The sequence below is a fragment of the Urocitellus parryii genome, chromosome 7, assembly GCF_045843805.1.
Source record: "Urocitellus parryii isolate mUroPar1 chromosome 7, mUroPar1.hap1, whole genome shotgun sequence".
Taxonomy (NCBI): domain Eukaryota; kingdom Metazoa; phylum Chordata; class Mammalia; order Rodentia; family Sciuridae; genus Urocitellus; species Urocitellus parryii.
The window spans coordinates 164,721,830-164,740,308 of record NC_135537.1 but is presented as its reverse complement, the minus strand read 5'-3'; the positions used below and the strand labels follow the sequence as shown (position 1 = coordinate 164,740,308).

Below are 18,479 nucleotides of genomic sequence, written 5' to 3'. Positions count from 1 at the left end.
TCTGGGGATGTAGCTCAGTGCCCCTGAGCTCAATCACCCGTGCTAAAAAAAAAAAAAAAAAAAAGATGCGGCTTCAGGGCAGTGCTGGCCAACAGTGTGATCTCCCTCCCTCCCAAAGGCCAAACCTTCTTCTATAGCTAGTGGCATCCTAGAACACAGAGAATCATTCTGTTCACTTCAGACCAGCTCTGGGCTTTTCTTAGCCTTTAGCCTCTATTACTCTTCCACTCTGCTGAGGCCTCTGTAGCTTTTCTGCCCCACAGGGAACAGAGGGTCACAAAACCTGAGCGCAGAGAAGTGTTGGTCACACCACTTTGAATGTACTAAATGCCATTGATTTGTATATCTTAACAATAGGTTATGTGACATGAAATTCACTTAAGTTTTATTTATTTTTACTTATTTTGCCTAGTGACTTTCGAGTGCTGAATCACTGGGCGACAATCTCAGGTCCCTTTTTTTCAATTTTTATTTTGAGACAGGGTCTCACTAAGTTGCTCAGGTTGGCCTCTCTAACTTGCAATCCTGCCTCAGCTTCCCAAGTAACTGGGATTACAGACATGCTCTATTTGCTCCCAAACTTTTTAAAAATTAATGTTATTTATTCAATTTTTTTATTTTTAATTTTTTAGTTGTAGATGGACACAATACCTTTATATATTTTTATGTGGTGCTGAGGATCGAACCCAGTGCCTCACATATGCTAGACTAGGGCTCTACCACTGAGCCACAACCGCAGCCTATTTATTCAAGTTTTTGAGGGTGTGTATATGTTAGTGTTGTGTACATGCCCTGGGCCTTGTGCATGGTAGGCAAGTGCTCTACTACTGCGTTACACTTCCAGCCCTCAGTCAATTGAAATAAATAAACAAATAAACAAAAAACAGGAGTGTTAGACCTGACTCTGAGGCTTTGAGGGTCAGAGCTCTTTGCAGGGAATGACAATGAGCAACAATGCCAGGGCCAGGCTGGGCCTCCCCCTCCTCCACCAGGTCCAGATGGGAACTGGGGCTCTGGAGAAAGGCCACACTGGGGCAGCGCTGGGCTCTGGGCAGAAGAGAGGCACTCAGTGAATGTGAGGAGGCCACAGCCGTCAGCTCATTTGCATCATAAGTGATTGGTTTTCCCTGCTCGTCCCTCATTAGGACACAATGGACAGTTGTTTGCTGGCGCAGCAGATCATTTACCAAGGGAGAGAGGAGACAGAGCACAAATGACTGATGGGCCATGGGGGGGAGAGGCAGTCACCTTCCTCTCCTGCCCTCCCCAGGCCACTGGGACTCTTGTTCTCACACAATGAGAGGGAACCTTGGAGAGTAAACTAAACCAGTCATTTGACAGAGAGGGAACTGAGGTGATAAGAGGGTATATAAGACTTGCTTAAGGTCAAACAGAAAGTTCATAGCAGAAATGGGGCTTCTAGAAGAATCTAGAGTCTAGACTCGCTCCTACCCCCACCCTTTATTTTTGTGGTGCTGGGGATTGAACCCATGGCCTTGTGCTTGCGAGGCAAGCACTCTACCAACTGAGCTATATTTCCCAGGCCTGGGGGGGCCCCCTTTCCTGCTGCAATACATTCTCTCTTCCCGTCTGGTGGTTCTATATTTCTGTGGTCTTTCCTGTTCTGAACATTGGTTTCCATCTTCCTCTCTTCTATGTCTGCCTTATCTAATCTCTCTGTTCTTGCCTCTGTCTGTATCTTGTCCAGGCAGCCAGGATAATTACTAAACTTCTAATTAATCTCTGGCCTAACAAGGGTGGGTCTTGGCAGGAGAGACAGCAATTTGGAAACTGTCTAGGATCTGTTTTGTTGGGGATAGGTGGGAAAAGAACAAGTATATGTTGGGGACTATGGTAAACCAGGCATGTGGCACATTTCATTTCATCCTTTCAATCTCACAAGGTAGATGTTCTTAGAAACAAGGAGAATGAGGCTCAGAGATATTGAGCAACTTTTGCAAGGCACCCAGCTGGCAAATATTAACTGATTTCAGAACTTCTATTCTTCCACCTTTGCATACCCTAGCACAGGTCTAAGGCAGGGTGAGGGGTCTGTTGATTCCAGGGTTCAGGTGAGACACAACCTTCCTGAAGGAGGCCACTGCTGTGTTGTTCTCTAGGCAGTGACTGCCTCCCAGCAAACTCTCTCCTATTCTCTGACTCCCACCTTCCCCTAGGCCCCTTTTCTAGAATGATTAAACCTCACAAATGGAAGTTTTCACCCCTGGGGGGTTGGTGGGGAGTCAGTGATCAAGACAGAGGAACCCGAAAAACAGATCTTGGGGGTCTCCCTCCTGCTAACACCCCCTCCCTGTTCCCATCTGCCCCTCTCCTCCCCTTTGTGGGTCAAGGCTGCCAGTGTCTGGTTCTGTTTCATTGTGCTCTGGGGGAAGAGGAGAGTCGGGGGGTGAGTGGGTGTCTGTGTGCATGAACATAAGGCCTCCGGGTTCATTCTGACACTGAATGAAAAACTCACCAATTATTCGTCCAATCTCATTAATATGCAGACAGACATCTGTTATTTAGGAGTCAACAGCAGAGGCATTTTCTTGGGGGGGAGGGGCACTTGTGTACATGACTCTCTTGTCTCTAGCTACTGGGGGATATCTGCTTAGAAATCACCCCACTCCTCCAGACCTGGAGCCTCCCCTCTCTTACTCTTTCCCTCAGCCTTGAGGAAAGCAGGAAGGGGTTGACTAGAGATGAAGGAGGCATGGGAACCTGGCTGGAAGGATGGAGGCAGGAGAGGAGCCAAAGTTTTACAAGAAACTACTAGAACAAAGAACTAACCCCCTTCCTGGGGAAGACAGTAGAGTATGGGAAGAGCGCAATACCAGGTCCTGGTGTCTGCTGGGAAATGAAAGACATGACTTTGGGACATGACTCCTTCCCCACTTTCGCAGCCCCAATGAGGAGTTCTGGTGAGGCTGAGGAAGGTTACTATGGCAACATGGGGTCCTCACTAAAATTCTTCAGAGAAAGTAGTGAGGAGAGTTCAGAAAGATAGAGACCAAAGGACCCCAACCTTTGGAGGAGTGACTAAAGCTCTCTCCAGCTCCCAGGACAGGTAATAAGACACAGCCACTTCCATCTTCCGGCTTTAGGTGCCCACACCAAACACTCTCTCAGGCCCAACTCAAGTCCTCAAACCTGCACAACTATCTTGGTTATAAAAGTTGACAACAGCTCAGGCTCTGCCAAAAAGTCAAAGCTTTTCTCTCATTTTTTCTCCTCTCTGGAATCTTCTTCACTAGCACAATGAAGTAGATGTGATCAGCCCCCTTTTCTAGTATGAAGTCTGAGGTTCAGGCAGGTGCTGCCTTGCCAGTTGCAGCGTGTGGAGGTTAGTCTGAGTCCTCCCTCCTTCCCTTCCCGCCTCCCCCCCAGCAGGCTGATTGCTGAGGTTAAAAAACATTGGCTGCATCACAGCATGATTAATTGTTTATTTCATTAAATGATTAACGAGGCTACATTGTTTCTCAAATGGGTGTCTAATTTGTGGGGGAAACAACTGCAGAGGAGGAAGCTGGGTCTGACTCTTGCCTCTAGGGTGGGGGTGGCTCTAAGTTCCCCTCCCCAGTCTGCAAGGGCCTTTGAGGATCAAGGAATAGCCCCATTCCTTCCTCTCATCCACTGGGCTCCCCAGCCCAGAGGCACAGCCTCCTTCCCAGGAAAAAAAAAAAAAAAAAAAAGATCTGTAGCCCAGACCTGAAGAGAGGATCAAAATCCATTCTGGGTGGTATTGGAAATGTATTAAACTTTGGGGGCTCCTCCAACTGATTTATCTTCCTAATTATGTTTGCTTTAGGCAGATATTGAAATGTGTTTGCATTCCCTGAGCGCAAATGGCAGGGGAGGGAGGCTGGGGAAAAGCGCCGATACAAACACTCTGCACTTTGGCAGCTGCAAGCTTCAGCCTGCTTTGTACTTGAGCAATTCAAAGTGGAGAAGGATCCAGCCAAAAATCCCAAGTTGATTTTTATGCCGGGTCCCTGTGAGGGAAAGGGTCCAGTCCTCTGGAACAGACAGCGACCCACCTAGCTAGGCCTAAGAACCCCAGCTATCTCCAGCACCCTCAGCCCAGGACTTGGGGTCCTTGAGGAGGTTCTTAAAGTCAGCCCCTAACCAGGTCTTGGTTGACAGGGTAGGATGTCCAGTGCCCTTGAAATTATCCTAGAATCCTTGAAATTGGCCAAGATGAATTAGAATAGGGGTCCAACAGGAGGGTCCGCTCAGCCAGGGAATGGGTAGGGATTTCCTTTGGAAAGTCTGGGGCCTAGCATCAGGAAAGGGGAGCTCTTTTATGTGCCGTACCTCAGAGCCCAAACCGCTAACCCTCACCATATCATCCAGATAACCATCTATCCAAAAAACAAGTCTGATCACTCTCTGTTTGAAATCCGTGGTGGCTGCTCACCTCCTCAGAATGAAGTCCTGGTTCCCTTGGCTGTGCAGCCACCTCACATACCTTTCCAGGCTTGTCTTTTGCTCTTGCTGTCATGAGAACCCCACCATGCCGTGCTCACTCTCTTCTCCACATTTGCACCTGCTGTTCCCTCTGCCCAGAGTCTTTCTAACCTTCCCCATCTGGCAAACTCTTCAACCCTCAGGACCTGGCTTAGGAGAAGGACCTCCTGCAGCAACCAGTTCTTTTACAAACATCCTTTCTCCCTTTGCCAAGGCACTTTCACACCTAAGGTTCCTCTCCTCCCCACTGGGCTGGTCTGTGGAAGCTCAGAGACTGGTTCTTTCAGGCTTCCAAGCCCCTGTGTGACCCATAATGGTGCCATGCACATTTGCTAAATGCCTAGTGCGGAATGGGCTGTGAATTAAGGTAGGATCCCCGCAGAAGGGAAGGGAAGATCTGTGTTCTCTCCCAATGTGTCTGGAAGAATTGGCTGGGGTTAAGGCTGGGAGAGAAGAGGAGGGTCAAGTATAGTTCCTGGAGGAGAATGTCACCAAAAAGAGGCCAGTGGGACCAGAGCCAAGAAAGGAATACAGGACAATCTGAAACCAGACTCCTGAGAAAACAGACCAGCACTGTCCTTCCTGACAACAACTGTTCTTGCCATCCCCTCCACTGGTTTTCATTCTCTAGTGGACAGCAGGGGTGACCCTAAATTCAGAACTGATGCTCCCCTATAAACATCAAGGAACTCAGGATGGAATGTAGAGAGTCCCTGTCTTTAGGGAGACCCCAGAATCAAATGAGTGGCTTTTGGGGAAACTTTATGCAGGGTCAACTTATGTAACACGGAGGCTCTTGATGCCCTCCTACCTTGTGACCCCGATCAATAGGTATCAATAGGCTCAAAGCCATGGGTGGAGATGGTGAGCAAGAGGCCTGCACCACTTTTGCAGGACCCCTCCCATGCTAGTGGCAGCCCCAACTGGGCTGGGTAATGTGATTGCACATCAGTCCACTCCAAGACCCCTAATGGCCTGAGGATTGTCTGCCTCATTAACTGGAATGAAGAGTCCCAAGATATCTCGTCCCCTGACCTCTGGCTCCTAAAAGGACAGGTGTGATTCAACTCTGCTCCACCTGTGGGCATGGACAGGAAAGTCCCCCGCAGTGATTAACTTTCCCTCCTTGCTGCTAGAGACTAGATTGTTTTTTTGAGAAAGCAACAAAACTAAAGCCACAGCCGTTTTCCATGGACATGGGCTTTATTTGGGACTGTTGGGGGAAGGGAGGTGGAAAGCTAGGATTGGTGGGCTGATGGGGAAGGAGCTTCTCCTTGCTTTAAAATGTAGTGTGTGTTGCCTGGAGGTTAGAATGTGTGAGAACAGCTGTAGAAGTGAGAGGAGAGAAAAAAAAAAAAAAGATCATAAAATGGACACTTTCCTTAGGGAAGGAAGCCAGGACTAGGATTTAAAGACCAGGGGTGGAGAGGGAAGGTACCCTTTATATAGGGACTCAACCAAAGTCATTGCTTGATGCCATCTTCCCGAATGCCCACATGCCCTATCCCAGTTCATGCCCCAGATGCCCACCCTGTTAGCTCCCTCAACTTCCAGAGGAGAGGAAGGGGGATGAGGATGTGGGGAATGGTAACACCCTCTGCCCTCCAGCTCTCCTGGCCAGGAAAACTTCTCATTCTAACTGCCCTGACCTCCCAGCCAGGGTCAGGAGGTCAGGAAGCCTAGATGCAGGCGGGGGAACAATTGTGCCCCTCACCACCCCTCCTCACACTCCCCTCCGCAGCCCCTCACATGAGGTTGCAGCTCTTGGCACGATCCTTGTGTATCTCGCCCTCATTCCCCCGGTCTGGCCGTCCTGACAGCTGAGTGGACCGCTGAAGTCCCCGGCGTGAGTCAGTACGGCGCAGCTGCCTATGGCCACGGCCAAGGGAGGCCACTGTGGCCACATGAAAGACATCCCTGACGCTGCGCTCAGAGGACCTGGAGGAGCATTCAACATAGGACACAGCCCCCACCTGCTTGGCCAGCACAGTCCCCTGGAAAAGAAGAGCATAAAAGAAAGTTATAGGGCTTATACTGCGGCTCAGCAAAGGGCAATGGATGCTGTGGGCTGAGGTTGGAGGTCAGTGTTTGGGGAAGGCCAAGGGTCAGAGGTCAGAGGACAGAGTAAAATGACAAGCCAGGTAGGGCGTTTTCAAATCAGAGGCAGAGAAAGGCAGAGGTTAGAGGTCTAGGTTAGGATTAGGTTAGAGGTCAAGGTCCCACCTGCTCATGTGTAACAGGGATAAGTCTCTGCTTGGACAGCTCCCTCAGTGTGGCCAGGTCCGTCCGCATGTCCAGTTTACAGCCAACCAGCACAACCTTGGCATTGGGGCAAAACTCCTGAGTCTCACCCTGCCACTATTTGAGAGAAGAAAATAGTTATGGAGGGATAAAGGGAAGCACAGGGAAAATTCCTGCTCCACACCAGGAGGATGCCCTTCCTTCCTCATAGCATGCAGAAACCAGGTATCCTTCTGCATTCTCCCATGTGAGAAAGGATCTGGGAATATTGGGCTTGGGTTGACAGCACAATGGGGTTCAGAGAAGGAGATAGTGAAGAGAGCTGCAATGGGGCTGTGGGAATGGGGCCCTCCTCTGCCCTGAAGGGCTAGGAAGGGTCTACCAGCCTGGAATCTTCCCATTCCTACTCCCCTTTCCCATACTTTCTCTTGTGAACATACAAACCCCACCCTCCCTTGACTGGAAACTGGTGCTGCTAGCTGATTCCAGTCCATTCACCATGGGCTTTTCTCATGGAAATAGGGGCCTGAAGAGGAGGCCTCAGGGCTATCCTGAGCTCCAGGATCAACATTCCTATTCCCTTCATCTGGGGCTCCCAAACCAAGAAGAAGGGGAGAGCTGGTAGGGAATCCCTGAATACTTCTCTCTACTCTCCCCATATCCTCCAGCTATTGTTTTCAGCTGTGAAGGGACAGGATAGGAGGAATGAGGGGAGAGTTGGGGGGGGGAGAGCTTCACCCACTATCCAGCTGATAGCCAAGCCCCAGTCATCACTTCTTCCTCAGGACCATACTGTCCAGTCCCCTCAGTCTAGCTGCCCTGCTTCCCCAGTCTCCCACCTTCTTAAGGACACTGTCCAGTGTTTCTGGCCGGCTAATGTCAAAGCAGATGAGCACAGCATCGGAATCAGGATAGGCCAGAGGCCGCACGTTATCATAGTAAGAGGAACCTGAGGGAAAACAGTGAAGGGACAGACAAGGGTCCTGAGTGAGTGGCAGACCTAGAAGGGAATAGTAGACTTATGAAATCTTGGTTAAGGGATTCTGGGAGCAGAGAATGGAAAAGAGCAATCATTAATACACATCACAGAATTCTGGTATTATTCCAAGGAGAGGAGCAGGCAGAGGGGAAGTGAAATGGTGGGAAACATCTCTGGGTTTCCCTAAGAGTAATAATTCTCTACTCCCCCCATCCCCAAATACTGGGGACTGAACCCAAGAGTGCTCTACTACAGAGCTTGATCCCCAGCCTTTTTTTTTTTTTAATACTCATCTTCTAGGTGTAATTGGACACAACACCTCCACGTTATTTATCTGTCCCTATCTGTTGTTGAGGATTGAACCCAGGGCACTGCATGCCCTAGGCGAGTGCTCCACTGCTGAGCCACAACCCCAGCCCCCTAGCCTCTTTTATTTTGAGACAGGGTCTCAGTTACCAAGGCTGACCTCAAATTTGTTATCTTCCTGCCTCAAGCTCCTGAGTAGCTGGATTATAGGCATATGCCATTGCACCCATCTAACAGTAATAATTCTTAATCTTTTTGAGTTTCAGACCCCTTAGAGAAGCTCAGGAAATCTATCAACATTCTCACAAAATTCTGACTGTACTTTCTGAGCTTGTTTTGACAGACTCCCCTCCCCACCCAGTGGAACCCAGGGTCTTCCACATGTTAGGCAAGTGCTCTACAATTGAGCTATACCCCCAACCCTTGACAAACATCTTCTAAAGCCTTAAAATAAAAACCCTCCTCATTTTGGGGGGAAGGTAAGGAGCAGGGGTAGGGAAAGAGCTCTCCCATCCTCTTGGGAATGGATCTCAGATTTTTTTAGTTCAGCTCAGAGAAATCACTCTCCTTTACCCCAAGAAGGAATTCTAAGTATATCTCCTATACTCAGTTCCTAAAAACACTTGTTCCAAAATATAAGCCATTCCTTCCCAACTTTCCTAGGTAGGCAGAACATAGTTGAGGGGCTTTCTCCTTCAGGACATGGTTTCTATTAGGCTGAGTGTGCTCTGCCTCAGTTTCCCTGGCTTTAAGCAGATATTTGATATTCTTTTCTCCTAGAATTGGATGAATGGGCTAGGATGACCTGGAATCTAAGGTTTACTCAAGGGAGAGGTCAGGCTGGGGGCCTCAGAAGTCAGGGTGACCCCCGAGGGACCTGGCTACCTGAAGTATCCCACATGTTGAGCTCAATGCGGCGTTTGTCGATCTCAAAGCTCGCGGTGTAGTTCTCAAACACAGTGGGGACATAACTCTGCAGATACAGATGGGTCAAGATGAAATCCTTTCTCCAGTCCTCACAAATGCCCTCCTTCCTCCCATACCGGGTCCAGCCCAGTCCCTGGACAGAAGTTGGTCTGGGGTTGGGCAAAGGGGAGATCCCGGGAGCTGCTGCCTCCACGGATTTTCTGCTAGGCTTCCAGACCCCTTCCGGATCCCTTCAGCCTTTAGTTCTCTCCCTCTCAGCTGCCCAGAATCTCCGACATTACCCCCTGCGCGCCCTCCCGGATCCTCTGGTTCTCCCAAATCCCATCCATCTCGCTGTGATCCCTAATTCCTTCCACCCCAATCCTCTGCAGTCCTTTCAGAGCCCCCAACATCTCTTCCCCCTCTCCAAGCCCCTCTCTCTTGTCCCTGGTTACCTTGGCACCCGTTTCCATCCGTCCCCGGGGCCCCTGTCACCCATCCCCGGTCCCCTCTCAAAAAGCGGATTCCTCACCCCGGGGTAGGCGTCCTTGGCGAACACCTGCAGCAGCGCCGTCTTGCCGCACTCTGCATCCCCCACCACCACGATCTTGCAGCGGCCGCTCTGCCCCTCCATAGTCCCGGCTACGCGCCGGCCCCCCACGCCGCCCCCCTCTTGGGCCCCGCCGCCTCCTCTACCGCCACCTCCCTCGCCGCTGCAGCTGCAGCCGCTCGGGCCGCCGACACCGGCATCTCCCGGGCCCGCGCGGAGCCCCCGCCCGGGGCTGCGGCCCCCTCCGCCCCGCCCCTAGCCTGGGGGCCGCGCCCCCAGCCCCGCCTCCCGCCCTCGCAGCCGAGGGGCGGGGCTCAAAGGACCTGGGAGGAGCCTGGGGAACCCGGGTCCTTGAGCGGGGATCTAGGTCCCTGGTGCAGTCTAAGAGGTTCCTGAGGGTTTGGGGCTGGCCAAGACCCCGCTTATTTGAAGTCCTTGGGAATGGGGGCGGGGCGGAGTTGGAGCGAAGTTCTGAAGGGTAGGGTGTGAGCGTCACATTCACGAGGCTGGGACCCACGCGTGCACGCAGGTGTGCCAGTGCGGATACGCGCGGTGGCAGCCATCCACTTCCTGAACACAGGGGGCGCGAGATGACTGGGAAAGGAAAAAGTCTTTGGTTTCGTCTCCCTCCTCCACTCTTGTGTCCTGGCGGGGGATTTGGGGAAAATGGGAATATAGACTCCTACACACCCACTCGGTGGCGGGTGACATCATAGCTTTCCGTCCCCATGGCGACGGGTGGCCGGGTCTGGGGCTGTAGTGACTTAACCGCGGGCCTGGACTAACAGGGAAACGTGGACTGAGTTCCTTAAACCAAGTGTTGAGTGGAAAGTTTTGGGGAAGCTGCGTCCCCTGGTGGATGCTTGGGGAGAAGGAGAAAGGGAAGAAAAAGATGATGATGAACTAATTACCGAGGACTGGAGCCAGAGCCAAGCCCAAAAGTCAATTCAGGCTTGACTTAGATTCTAACAGTAATCAAACCCATGTTTGCATCTGCATGTCATCGTTTATCTTTTAAAAAATGCTTCTTTAGGACTGGGGATGTGGCTCAACTGGTAGCGCTCTCGCCTGAAGTGCGTGCGGCCCAGGTTCGATCCTCAGCACCACATACCAACAAAGATGTTGTGTCCGCCGAGAACTAAAAAATAAATATTAAAAATAAAAATTCAAAAAAATATATTTTTTTTAAAAAAATGCTTCTTTAAATCGGAGACACTAGATTTAAAGAAGCATTTGCGTGTTGTAAATAACCCTATAAATATAACTACAGCACCAGCACCAGCACCACTTTACAGAAGGCAAAATGAGGCACAAAGCGTTAATAAAGTCAGAAAGATTTAAAAGTTTGGTCTCCATGCTTTTAGTTTGCCACTGTAAGGCCACAATGAATGAAGCCTGATTCTTTGCAGGGTTACTGATGGATAGAATCAGAGCTTGAGGTACAACCTGATTGGGTTCTGGTCCACAAGTGGCTGGTTCCCCAAATCTGATGTAAACTCAAACTTTGGGACTGTCCTTCAGAATGCTTCTTAACATAGCTTTAAGTTTTCATAAGGTTTATTGTGAATAAGTAAGTTAAACACAATTTATTCATGTTATAAGAATGTCCTCATGTGTATCAGTGGTCCTATGCGACCGAACCCCTTCCCCCCCCCCACTCTGGAAGCTGGCACTGCAGAGGCCTTGGCCCTTTAAGTCTGAACGCTAGGCCCCGCCCCAGACTCGGCGCCCCACCCAGCTGGTTGGAATCCGCAGCCGCTGCACATCCCGACGTGCGCCCCGCCCTCCCCAGCTGTGCACCCTCAGTCCAGCTGTGCTCGCTTGTCGGGAGTCCAGCCATGTCCGCCGAGAGAGAGGTAGCCGAAGCGGCCACTGTGGTGGTGGCGGCGGCCGAGGAAGGGGCCAAGGAAGATGTTTCTTCGCAACCCCCGAAAGCTGAGGCAACTAGCGACCCGCAGCCGCCCGCGGCCTCTGAAGGAGCGGCCGCCGCCTCTCCGCTGCCGCCGCTGCGCTGCCTGGTGCTCTCTGGCTTCGGCGGCTATGACAAGGTGAAACTGCAGAGCCGGCCGGCCGTGCCCCCAGCTCCCGGGCCCGGTCAGCTGACGTTGCGCGTCCGGGCCTGCGGGCTCAACTTTGCAGATCTCATGGCCCGGCAGGGGCTGTACGACCGGCTGCCACCGCTGCCCGTCACTCCTGGCATGGAGGGTGCGGGCGTTGTGATCGCCGTGGGCGAGGGAGTCAACGACCGCAAGGTGAGCGGGCCAGTGCAGGGTAGGTAGGGACTGCGCAGGCCGCGGGGCAGTGGGGCACGAGTGGGCGGGCGCCGGGGGTGTGGCAGGGCGGGGGAAACTGGCACGGATCTGGGTAGACAGACATGGAAGACGTAGGAAAAAAAACTTATGTTTTGAGGATCTTGGAGAAAGGAAATTTGTTTGTCGAGGGGACAGTTAGCGTTCCTTCCCCAGCCATTTTTAGTCCCTATACCCCCCTAGTGGGAGTGGGGTTAGGTGGGGGGGGGTGTGCGCGGGGGGTGGGGGGGAGACAATAAGGCGCTCATGCGCATGCGCACTATGCCTGCTCACTCCCCACCCTACACACACTTACACACTAAAACCACACCTGTCTGTACCCCTGCCCACCAAATACTCCCTAGGTAATTGTGGTCTGTGACCCTAAGTGACGGTTAGCGTCCTCTTTTCCGAAGGGAGCTTGAGGAGCTGGGTAGTCGAGGTTGGGCGGGGGTGCAGTGGCCTTGCCAGAGCCCTAGTCACATGCAGCCCCGTGGTCTGTGGGGGTGTGTGGCGGCCCCTCCCTGAGCGGGGCCATGGAGGAGGACACGCCCGTCATGGAGGAGTGGGAGCTGTGCTGCCCCACCGCCAGCAGCCTTACACTACCCGACTAGTGTTGGGTGGAGGAGGTGGGATTGGGTCTCCTAATCTTTGTCTGGAGCTCTCTGTCTCCCGTGACTGCAATATCTTCTCCTCTGACTCCGCCGGCCGGCTACAACCCTGAGATGCCTTAGGGAGCTTCCAAGAAACGCTTCTGCCTTCCTTGGGGACCCCCACCTTAGAAAGCCCCCGGTGGGAACCATTTGGGGCAAAGTGGGGAGGTGTGGCACCGTGAGCAGGTTGGCCCAGCTCTGCCGGTCGTTTCTCCTTCTCATTTGTCATTAATCTTGGCCACAACCCCGGACTCTAGAGACTTCCATATGAGCAACTTTTTGAAAAACCTGGGGGGACACATCATGTGTTTAGGGGTTTCTTTTCAAATCTTGTGTGAAGAGCGGATGCACTCTTCCTATTATCTGACCTAGATTTGTTGAGGTTATTGTACATAAACCCTTAAAGGTTTCTCCCTAAATTCAGCTGTGGCCCCACCCTCACCCTGACTTCTAAATAATCCCACCCCTGAGAAAATGCTAAGAGGAATTTGGGGAGGGGGAATTGTCATTCACGTTACTGCTGAAGGCCACACACCTATTCTCCCGTCCCCACCCACTTTCCGCTTGATAAATACAGGATTTCCTGACCAGGGAAGAATCTGATGTAAGAGCCTGGATTCTGTGGGGAGGGCCCTATCTCCCTCCTGTGGTCTAGGCTGGGAGGGTTAAGTCCCTGACCTGTGATGGGCTGAGGGTGAGCCATGAGCCAGGCTAGAGACTTGTTCTGGGCCAAATCTGGGACTGGCCACCACCCGGAATGACTGCACTGTTTGCAGCTCTCCTAGGACTTGTTAGACCTGAGTCCTGGGATGGAGGGCTTTGTTCCCCAGACCTCAGGCCACAACTGTGGAGAAAGATCCCAGTCTACTCTTAGTTCTCCTCTTCAGTGGAGTATAGGATCTTGAAGATGTGAAAAAGGGCTTGTGGCCATGGTGTATTCCTGTAATCCCAGACACACAGGAGGCTGAGGCAGGAGGATCACAAATTTGAGACCAACTGGGCAACTCAACAACACCTTGTCTCAAAACAAAAAATAAAAAGGACTATGATGTAGGTCAGTGATAGAGCGTCCCTGGGTTCATTCCTCAATACCACAAAAATTAAAATTAAATTAAAAAAAAAAAAGGAGTGTGTAGGAGTCCCACTTCCTTTCCCTATAGATCCTAAGTCTTGTTAATATAGATTCCCATCATTCCTGGCAGGAACTGAGAGAGACCTGGATTGTCCTGGAACAATACCCACACCTCCCTCTCCATATTCTTCAGAGAGCCAGGAGAGGCTCTTTCTTTCACCGGAGGACTACCCCCTCCTCCTTGCCCTTCCCTTGCCCTGGTTGGTCAGCTAGAAGGATTGTTATCTTTGTCCCCTTTTCCTCCTGCAAAGAGGCTCCTGTGCAAATAGCTGAGAATGAGAGAAAACACCTTTTCCTAGTGCGTGGGATGGTGTGTCATTCCTTATGCATTGCCCCTCCCACATGATCTCTGGGTGAAGGTGTTTTCTGAGCCCGTAATACTGGCTCAAATACAACTTTTGATGGATCACACCGAGCCCTAACCACTCAGAGACATTTACCTGTGCTTTGGCAAGGTCCTTACCACATGCTTCCCTCTTCCTTCAGTTATTTGTGTGACTTCCTCTTCTGCTATTATTGTTATCATTGTTATTACCTAACATTACCAAGTGCTTACAATGTGCTAGACATTGTGTTAAAAGTCCCTGAGTTTTTTCATTTAATTCTCATCATTCCCCTACTTTACAGATAAGAAAAACTGGTTAAATACTTTTATTTGCCCAAGGACACATTGCCAGTAAACAGTGAAACTCATTTTTATAACCAAAAACAGTTTGATCTCTTCAATAATACTCATGCTGCCCTAACTGTAATCTTCTTGCATTCAGAGTTCTTACACAATAATTAAGTGCATGATCTGTAAAATGGAGATAAGGATAGTATCTACCTCAGAGTTGATGTAGGGATTATTTGGGTGCTTATATATAAAGCACAGGGCATAGGGCCTAGCCTTCAGTAAGCACTCAGTGTCTTAATATTTATTTTTTAGGTGTAGATAGACACAACACAATGCCTTTATTTTTATGTGGTGCTGAGGATGGAACCCGGGTCCCACCTGTGCTAGGCGAGTGCTCTACCGCTGAGCCACAATCCCAGCCCCTTTACTGCTATTTCATCTCAAAGAAGATGGCTGGGCACATAGTGGAAAGTCAGTAAATCACCTTAGGTGAATTAATTGACTGAATGCTGCTATTCTCCCATTCTTCAAGGCAGGGGATCGGGTGATGGTGCTGAACCGGTCAGGAATGTGGCAAGAGGAGGTGACTGTGCCCTCAGCCCAAACCTTCCTGATGCCTGAGGCCATGACCTTTGAGGAAGCAGCTGCCTTGCTGGTCAATTACATCACAGCCTACATGGTCCTCTTTGACTTCGGCAATTTGAGGCCTGGCAACAGCGTCTTGGTACACATGGCTGCAGGTGACAGGTCCTTTCTGTTTTCCCCTTTCCTTACCAGATTTTCCTTCCAGGCTCTTCTAAAGCCTGTCTGGTTTGTTGTCATGGTAACACCAGGCTGCCTTGGCCTGTGACACTAGAGGCCTCTGCAGTATAGTTGCCATGGTAACATTCAGGCACCAGGTCCAACCTAGTGTCCTTAGCAACATGCCCTCACTCCATACCTTCTCTTCTCCAGTGACCCTCCCTCAGTTCTTAATTATGGAAATTGGACATGGACCCCAAAGTGAATCTAGGCACAATAAAATTGATGGACTGACTGGGTCCTTGGGAGACTAGTATGAAGAATAGTGACTAGGTGACTCCATAACCGCTTCTTCTGGATGTTTGTTTTTTTTTTTTTTTTTGTCAATGAACCTTTATTTATTTATTTTTTATCTATCTACCTACCTGTTTATTTATATGGGGGTGCTAAGAATTGAACCTAGAGCCTTACCCATGCTAGTGGTACCTACCACTGAGCTATAACCCCAGACCTTTTCTGGGTATCTTGCTGCAGGTGGTGTGGGTATGGCAGCTGTGCAGCTGTGTCGTACAGTGGAGAATGTGACAGTGTTCGGAACAGCCTCAGCCAGCAAGCATAAGGTGCTGAAGGAGAATGGGGTCACACATCCTATCGACTACCACACAACTGACTATGTGGATGAGATCAAGAAGATCTCCCCCAAAGGTAGGGGGTCAGGGTATGGGAGTGGGTAGGATGTCACAAGACCGGAAGAAGGTCCTTAGATCTGTGGATCCTAATGTTGTTCCTGGATCCTTTACTTTGTGACAGGAGTGGACATCGTCATGGACTCTTTGGGTGGGTCAGATACTGCCAAGGGCTACAACCTCCTCAAACCCATGGGCAAAGTCGTCACCTATGGTGAGTTCTTGAGCCAGAGATGGAGAGGATGTTAGGGGCAGGAGGGTGGGGTAGGTCTGATTATTGGGAAACTGAGATATAAGAGCCTGTGGCTTTTGAATGAAGAAGGTGCAGAGACTTGGGGGCTCTACAGAGAGGATCAGGGTTACACTCAGGTTGCTGCCTGCTGGATGCCAGCTACTTTCATTCTCTTTTGTAACTTTTCTTGTGAGTCATAGTAAATCATTGTGTTCTCTCTGTGCTCCTGTCTGGGGACAATTCCTGATACAAAACCAACCAGTCTGCTTTCCTTCTGACTTCCCCTGCTGGGCCTCTTAGGCAAGCTAGATTTTCATTTTAAAAAACTACTCCACACAAAAAGTTTAGGGTCAGGAATGCAGCTCAGTGGTAGAACACTGGCCTAGCATGCATGGGACCCTGGATTTGATCCCAGCACTGGAAAAAAAGGAAATAAAGATTAGATTCTGAGTGAGCCTGAGAGGATTTGGGCCAAGTAAGCAGAAGTAAGGAATCATCCTGCACTCCGTGGCAATGGTATGGAGAATTGCAAGGAAATACAGGGGTACATGAGCATGGATTCATACATTCAGGCATGTACTTGGCACCTGGATCACAGGCCCTATCGCCCCACCCCTCAGGAATGGCCAACCTGCTGACGGGCCCCAAGCGGAACCTGATGGCCCTAGCCCGCACATGGTGGAATCAGTTCAGTGTGACAGCTCTGCAGCTGCTACAGGCCAACCGGGCTGTGTGTGGCTTTCACCTGGGCTACCTGGATGGTGAGGTAGAGCTGGTCAGTAATGTGGTGGCCCGCCTTCTGGCTTTGTACAACCAGGGTCTCATCAAACCTCACATTGATTCCGTCTGGCCCTTTGAGAAGGTGAGTGTGGTGACCTTTCAGGGTGGCAGGGCCTAAGTAGGCCTTGTGAAGGGTGTGGTCTCAAGGGAAGAGGGAGGGAAACAACTCCTTTGGGCTGCCTCTTGTGGGACAGGGACCAGATGGGATCAGAGTCTTCTCTTCCCTTCCAGGTGACTGATGCTATGAAGCAGATGCAGGAGAAAAAGAATGTGGGCAAGGTCCTCCTGGTTCCTGGGTCAGAGAAGGAGAACTAGGACAAGGGACTCAGGACCCTTGAGGCCTAGAAAGGGAAGGGAAGGTTGGGAAGCCCCATTTCTGATGACCACCAGACTCTTACATTTCATCCTCTTATCATAATGCTCTTCCCTCCCTCTCTCCCCAAAGGTCTCTGTGGTGATGAACACTTCCGGGCCCTGTTCTTTCTCTTTGGTCAGGGCTGCTCCCTCCCCCTTCCTGCCCTCCAAGAGGTTGGGAAGTGACCACTTGGATGTTTGGGGCCTGCCAAGGGGACAGGGAGGGTCAGAAGGAGGCTGATGGCTTCCTGCCCCCACCCTTTCCCGGGCCTGCTGTGCTGCTTTTGTGCCAAGGTTAGCTAATCCCTCCCCATCCTGTTGTGTGTGCTTCCGCTTGCTTCTGCCTCATCTTCTCTCCCACCCCTGCCCCACCACCTCCCCAAAGAATTGAAATGTCAGCTCAGGATAAGGGGCCAATCTGTGTGAGCCCAGCATGTACCTATCTCTCCCTAATGTCCCTTCAGCCCAGGGCCGACCAGCGCCCACCTTTGGGCTTGATCAGTTCCCAACTTTGTCGTCTGTCCCCAATTTATTAAGCACAGTTGGATTACTTCCACTTCCAGGTTTGCTGCCATCCTTAACCAAGGCCGCCTCTTACAACAAGGACAGGAAACAGACCCATGTCCCAGGTCACAACTCTGGGAGGGAGGCAGAGCACCCCTACCCTTCACTGAGGTCTCTGGATTTGTTCTCAGTGCCTTAGCATCGGAAAACCTGTGCTTGTGTGTGTGTATTTGAGGGGGGGGGATCCCTATCTCTGGCTTCCTCCTTCCTGTCCTCCCCAGTGCCTTCCTTATTCTGGTGGAGATGGGGTTTTACTTCTCCCCAGTCCTACAACACTGCCAAAAATCTGTGTATGTGCCAGTGGGTGGGGGGCCAGCCATTAGCATCTTGGGGTCAGGGCAAAAAGTAGTTGCCCTCAACATGGTCTGTGCCATGTCCTGTCTTTTATCAGACCTGGAGGAGAACAAGATGAGAAGCTTTAACAGGCTGATCTGGGAGATGCAATGTTGTGTCTTGTTCTGGGACCAAAGTGAAAATCAAAGCACATTCCCTTTGTAGTCAAGGAGGCCTCACCACCTTCTCCCAGAGGGAGGCAGCTTTTCAGCTCAGCCCCAAACTTTGTTTACATGGTGGGGAGATAGAGCAGGAAAATAAAGGGGGGTGGTAAGGATCTGTACCACGGGAACCAAAGTGGGGACTTCCTAGGGAGGAGAATAACTCCCTCTGCTGAGTTGGCATTAGGGAGGATTATTGCCCCAGCCATTGCTAATGGGAGGTGGGGGGTGGGGGAATTCAGCTTCTTCCTTGTCTAAATGAGGCCTACAAGTGGGAAGTGCGATTTCTGCTTTTGTGTACCCCACCCCATTACCGAAGCTGCCTTTGTGTTTGTGTCAATAAAAAGCCAAACCCTGGGTCCTTGATGTTGCCTTAGAGTGGAGGGGAAAGTGAACTCCTGGAAGGCCAGTGCTGATGGCAGGAAGTCAGGGTTCTTCCCTGTCCCAGTCTCCCTTCCATACCCAAATCAAGTTTCCTTTTATGAGTGAA

The 18,479-nt window shown here is 50.9% G+C and overlaps 2 protein-coding genes across 3 annotated transcripts; one reads left to right on the top strand and one right to left on the bottom strand.

Moving 5' to 3' along the window:
- Positions 1–3,497: 3,497 nt before the first annotated feature.
- Rnd2 (Rho family GTPase 2) lies at positions 3,498–9,572 on the bottom strand. Of its 2 annotated transcripts, XM_026387104.2 has the most exons (6): positions 9,432–9,572; positions 8,879–8,966; positions 7,548–7,657; positions 6,691–6,825; positions 6,217–6,461; positions 3,498–5,793 (listed from the first exon to the last, which is right to left on the bottom strand). In XM_026387104.2, exons 1-6 carry the CDS (start codon positions 9,531–9,533, stop codon positions 5,775–5,777), a joined length of 699 nt encoding a protein of 232 aa, XP_026242889.1. In that variant the 5' UTR covers positions 9,534–9,572; the 3' UTR covers positions 3,498–5,774. The 2 variants fall into 2 exon arrangements, with proteins under 2 accessions (XP_026242889.1, XP_026242890.1); XM_026387105.2 differs by having other exon boundaries at positions 3,498–6,461; positions 9,432–9,571.
- Positions 9,573–11,196: 1,624 nt separating this feature from the next.
- On the top strand, positions 11,197–18,346 carry Vat1 (vesicle amine transport 1). The gene is made up of 6 exons (XM_026386863.2): positions 11,197–11,701; positions 14,671–14,878; positions 15,414–15,584; positions 15,690–15,779; positions 16,418–16,659; positions 16,809–18,346. Exons 1-6 carry the CDS (start codon positions 11,288–11,290, stop codon positions 16,890–16,892), a joined length of 1,209 nt encoding a protein of 402 aa, XP_026242648.1. The 5' UTR covers positions 11,197–11,287; the 3' UTR covers positions 16,893–18,346.
- The last annotated feature ends 133 nt before the right edge of the window (positions 18,347–18,479 follow it).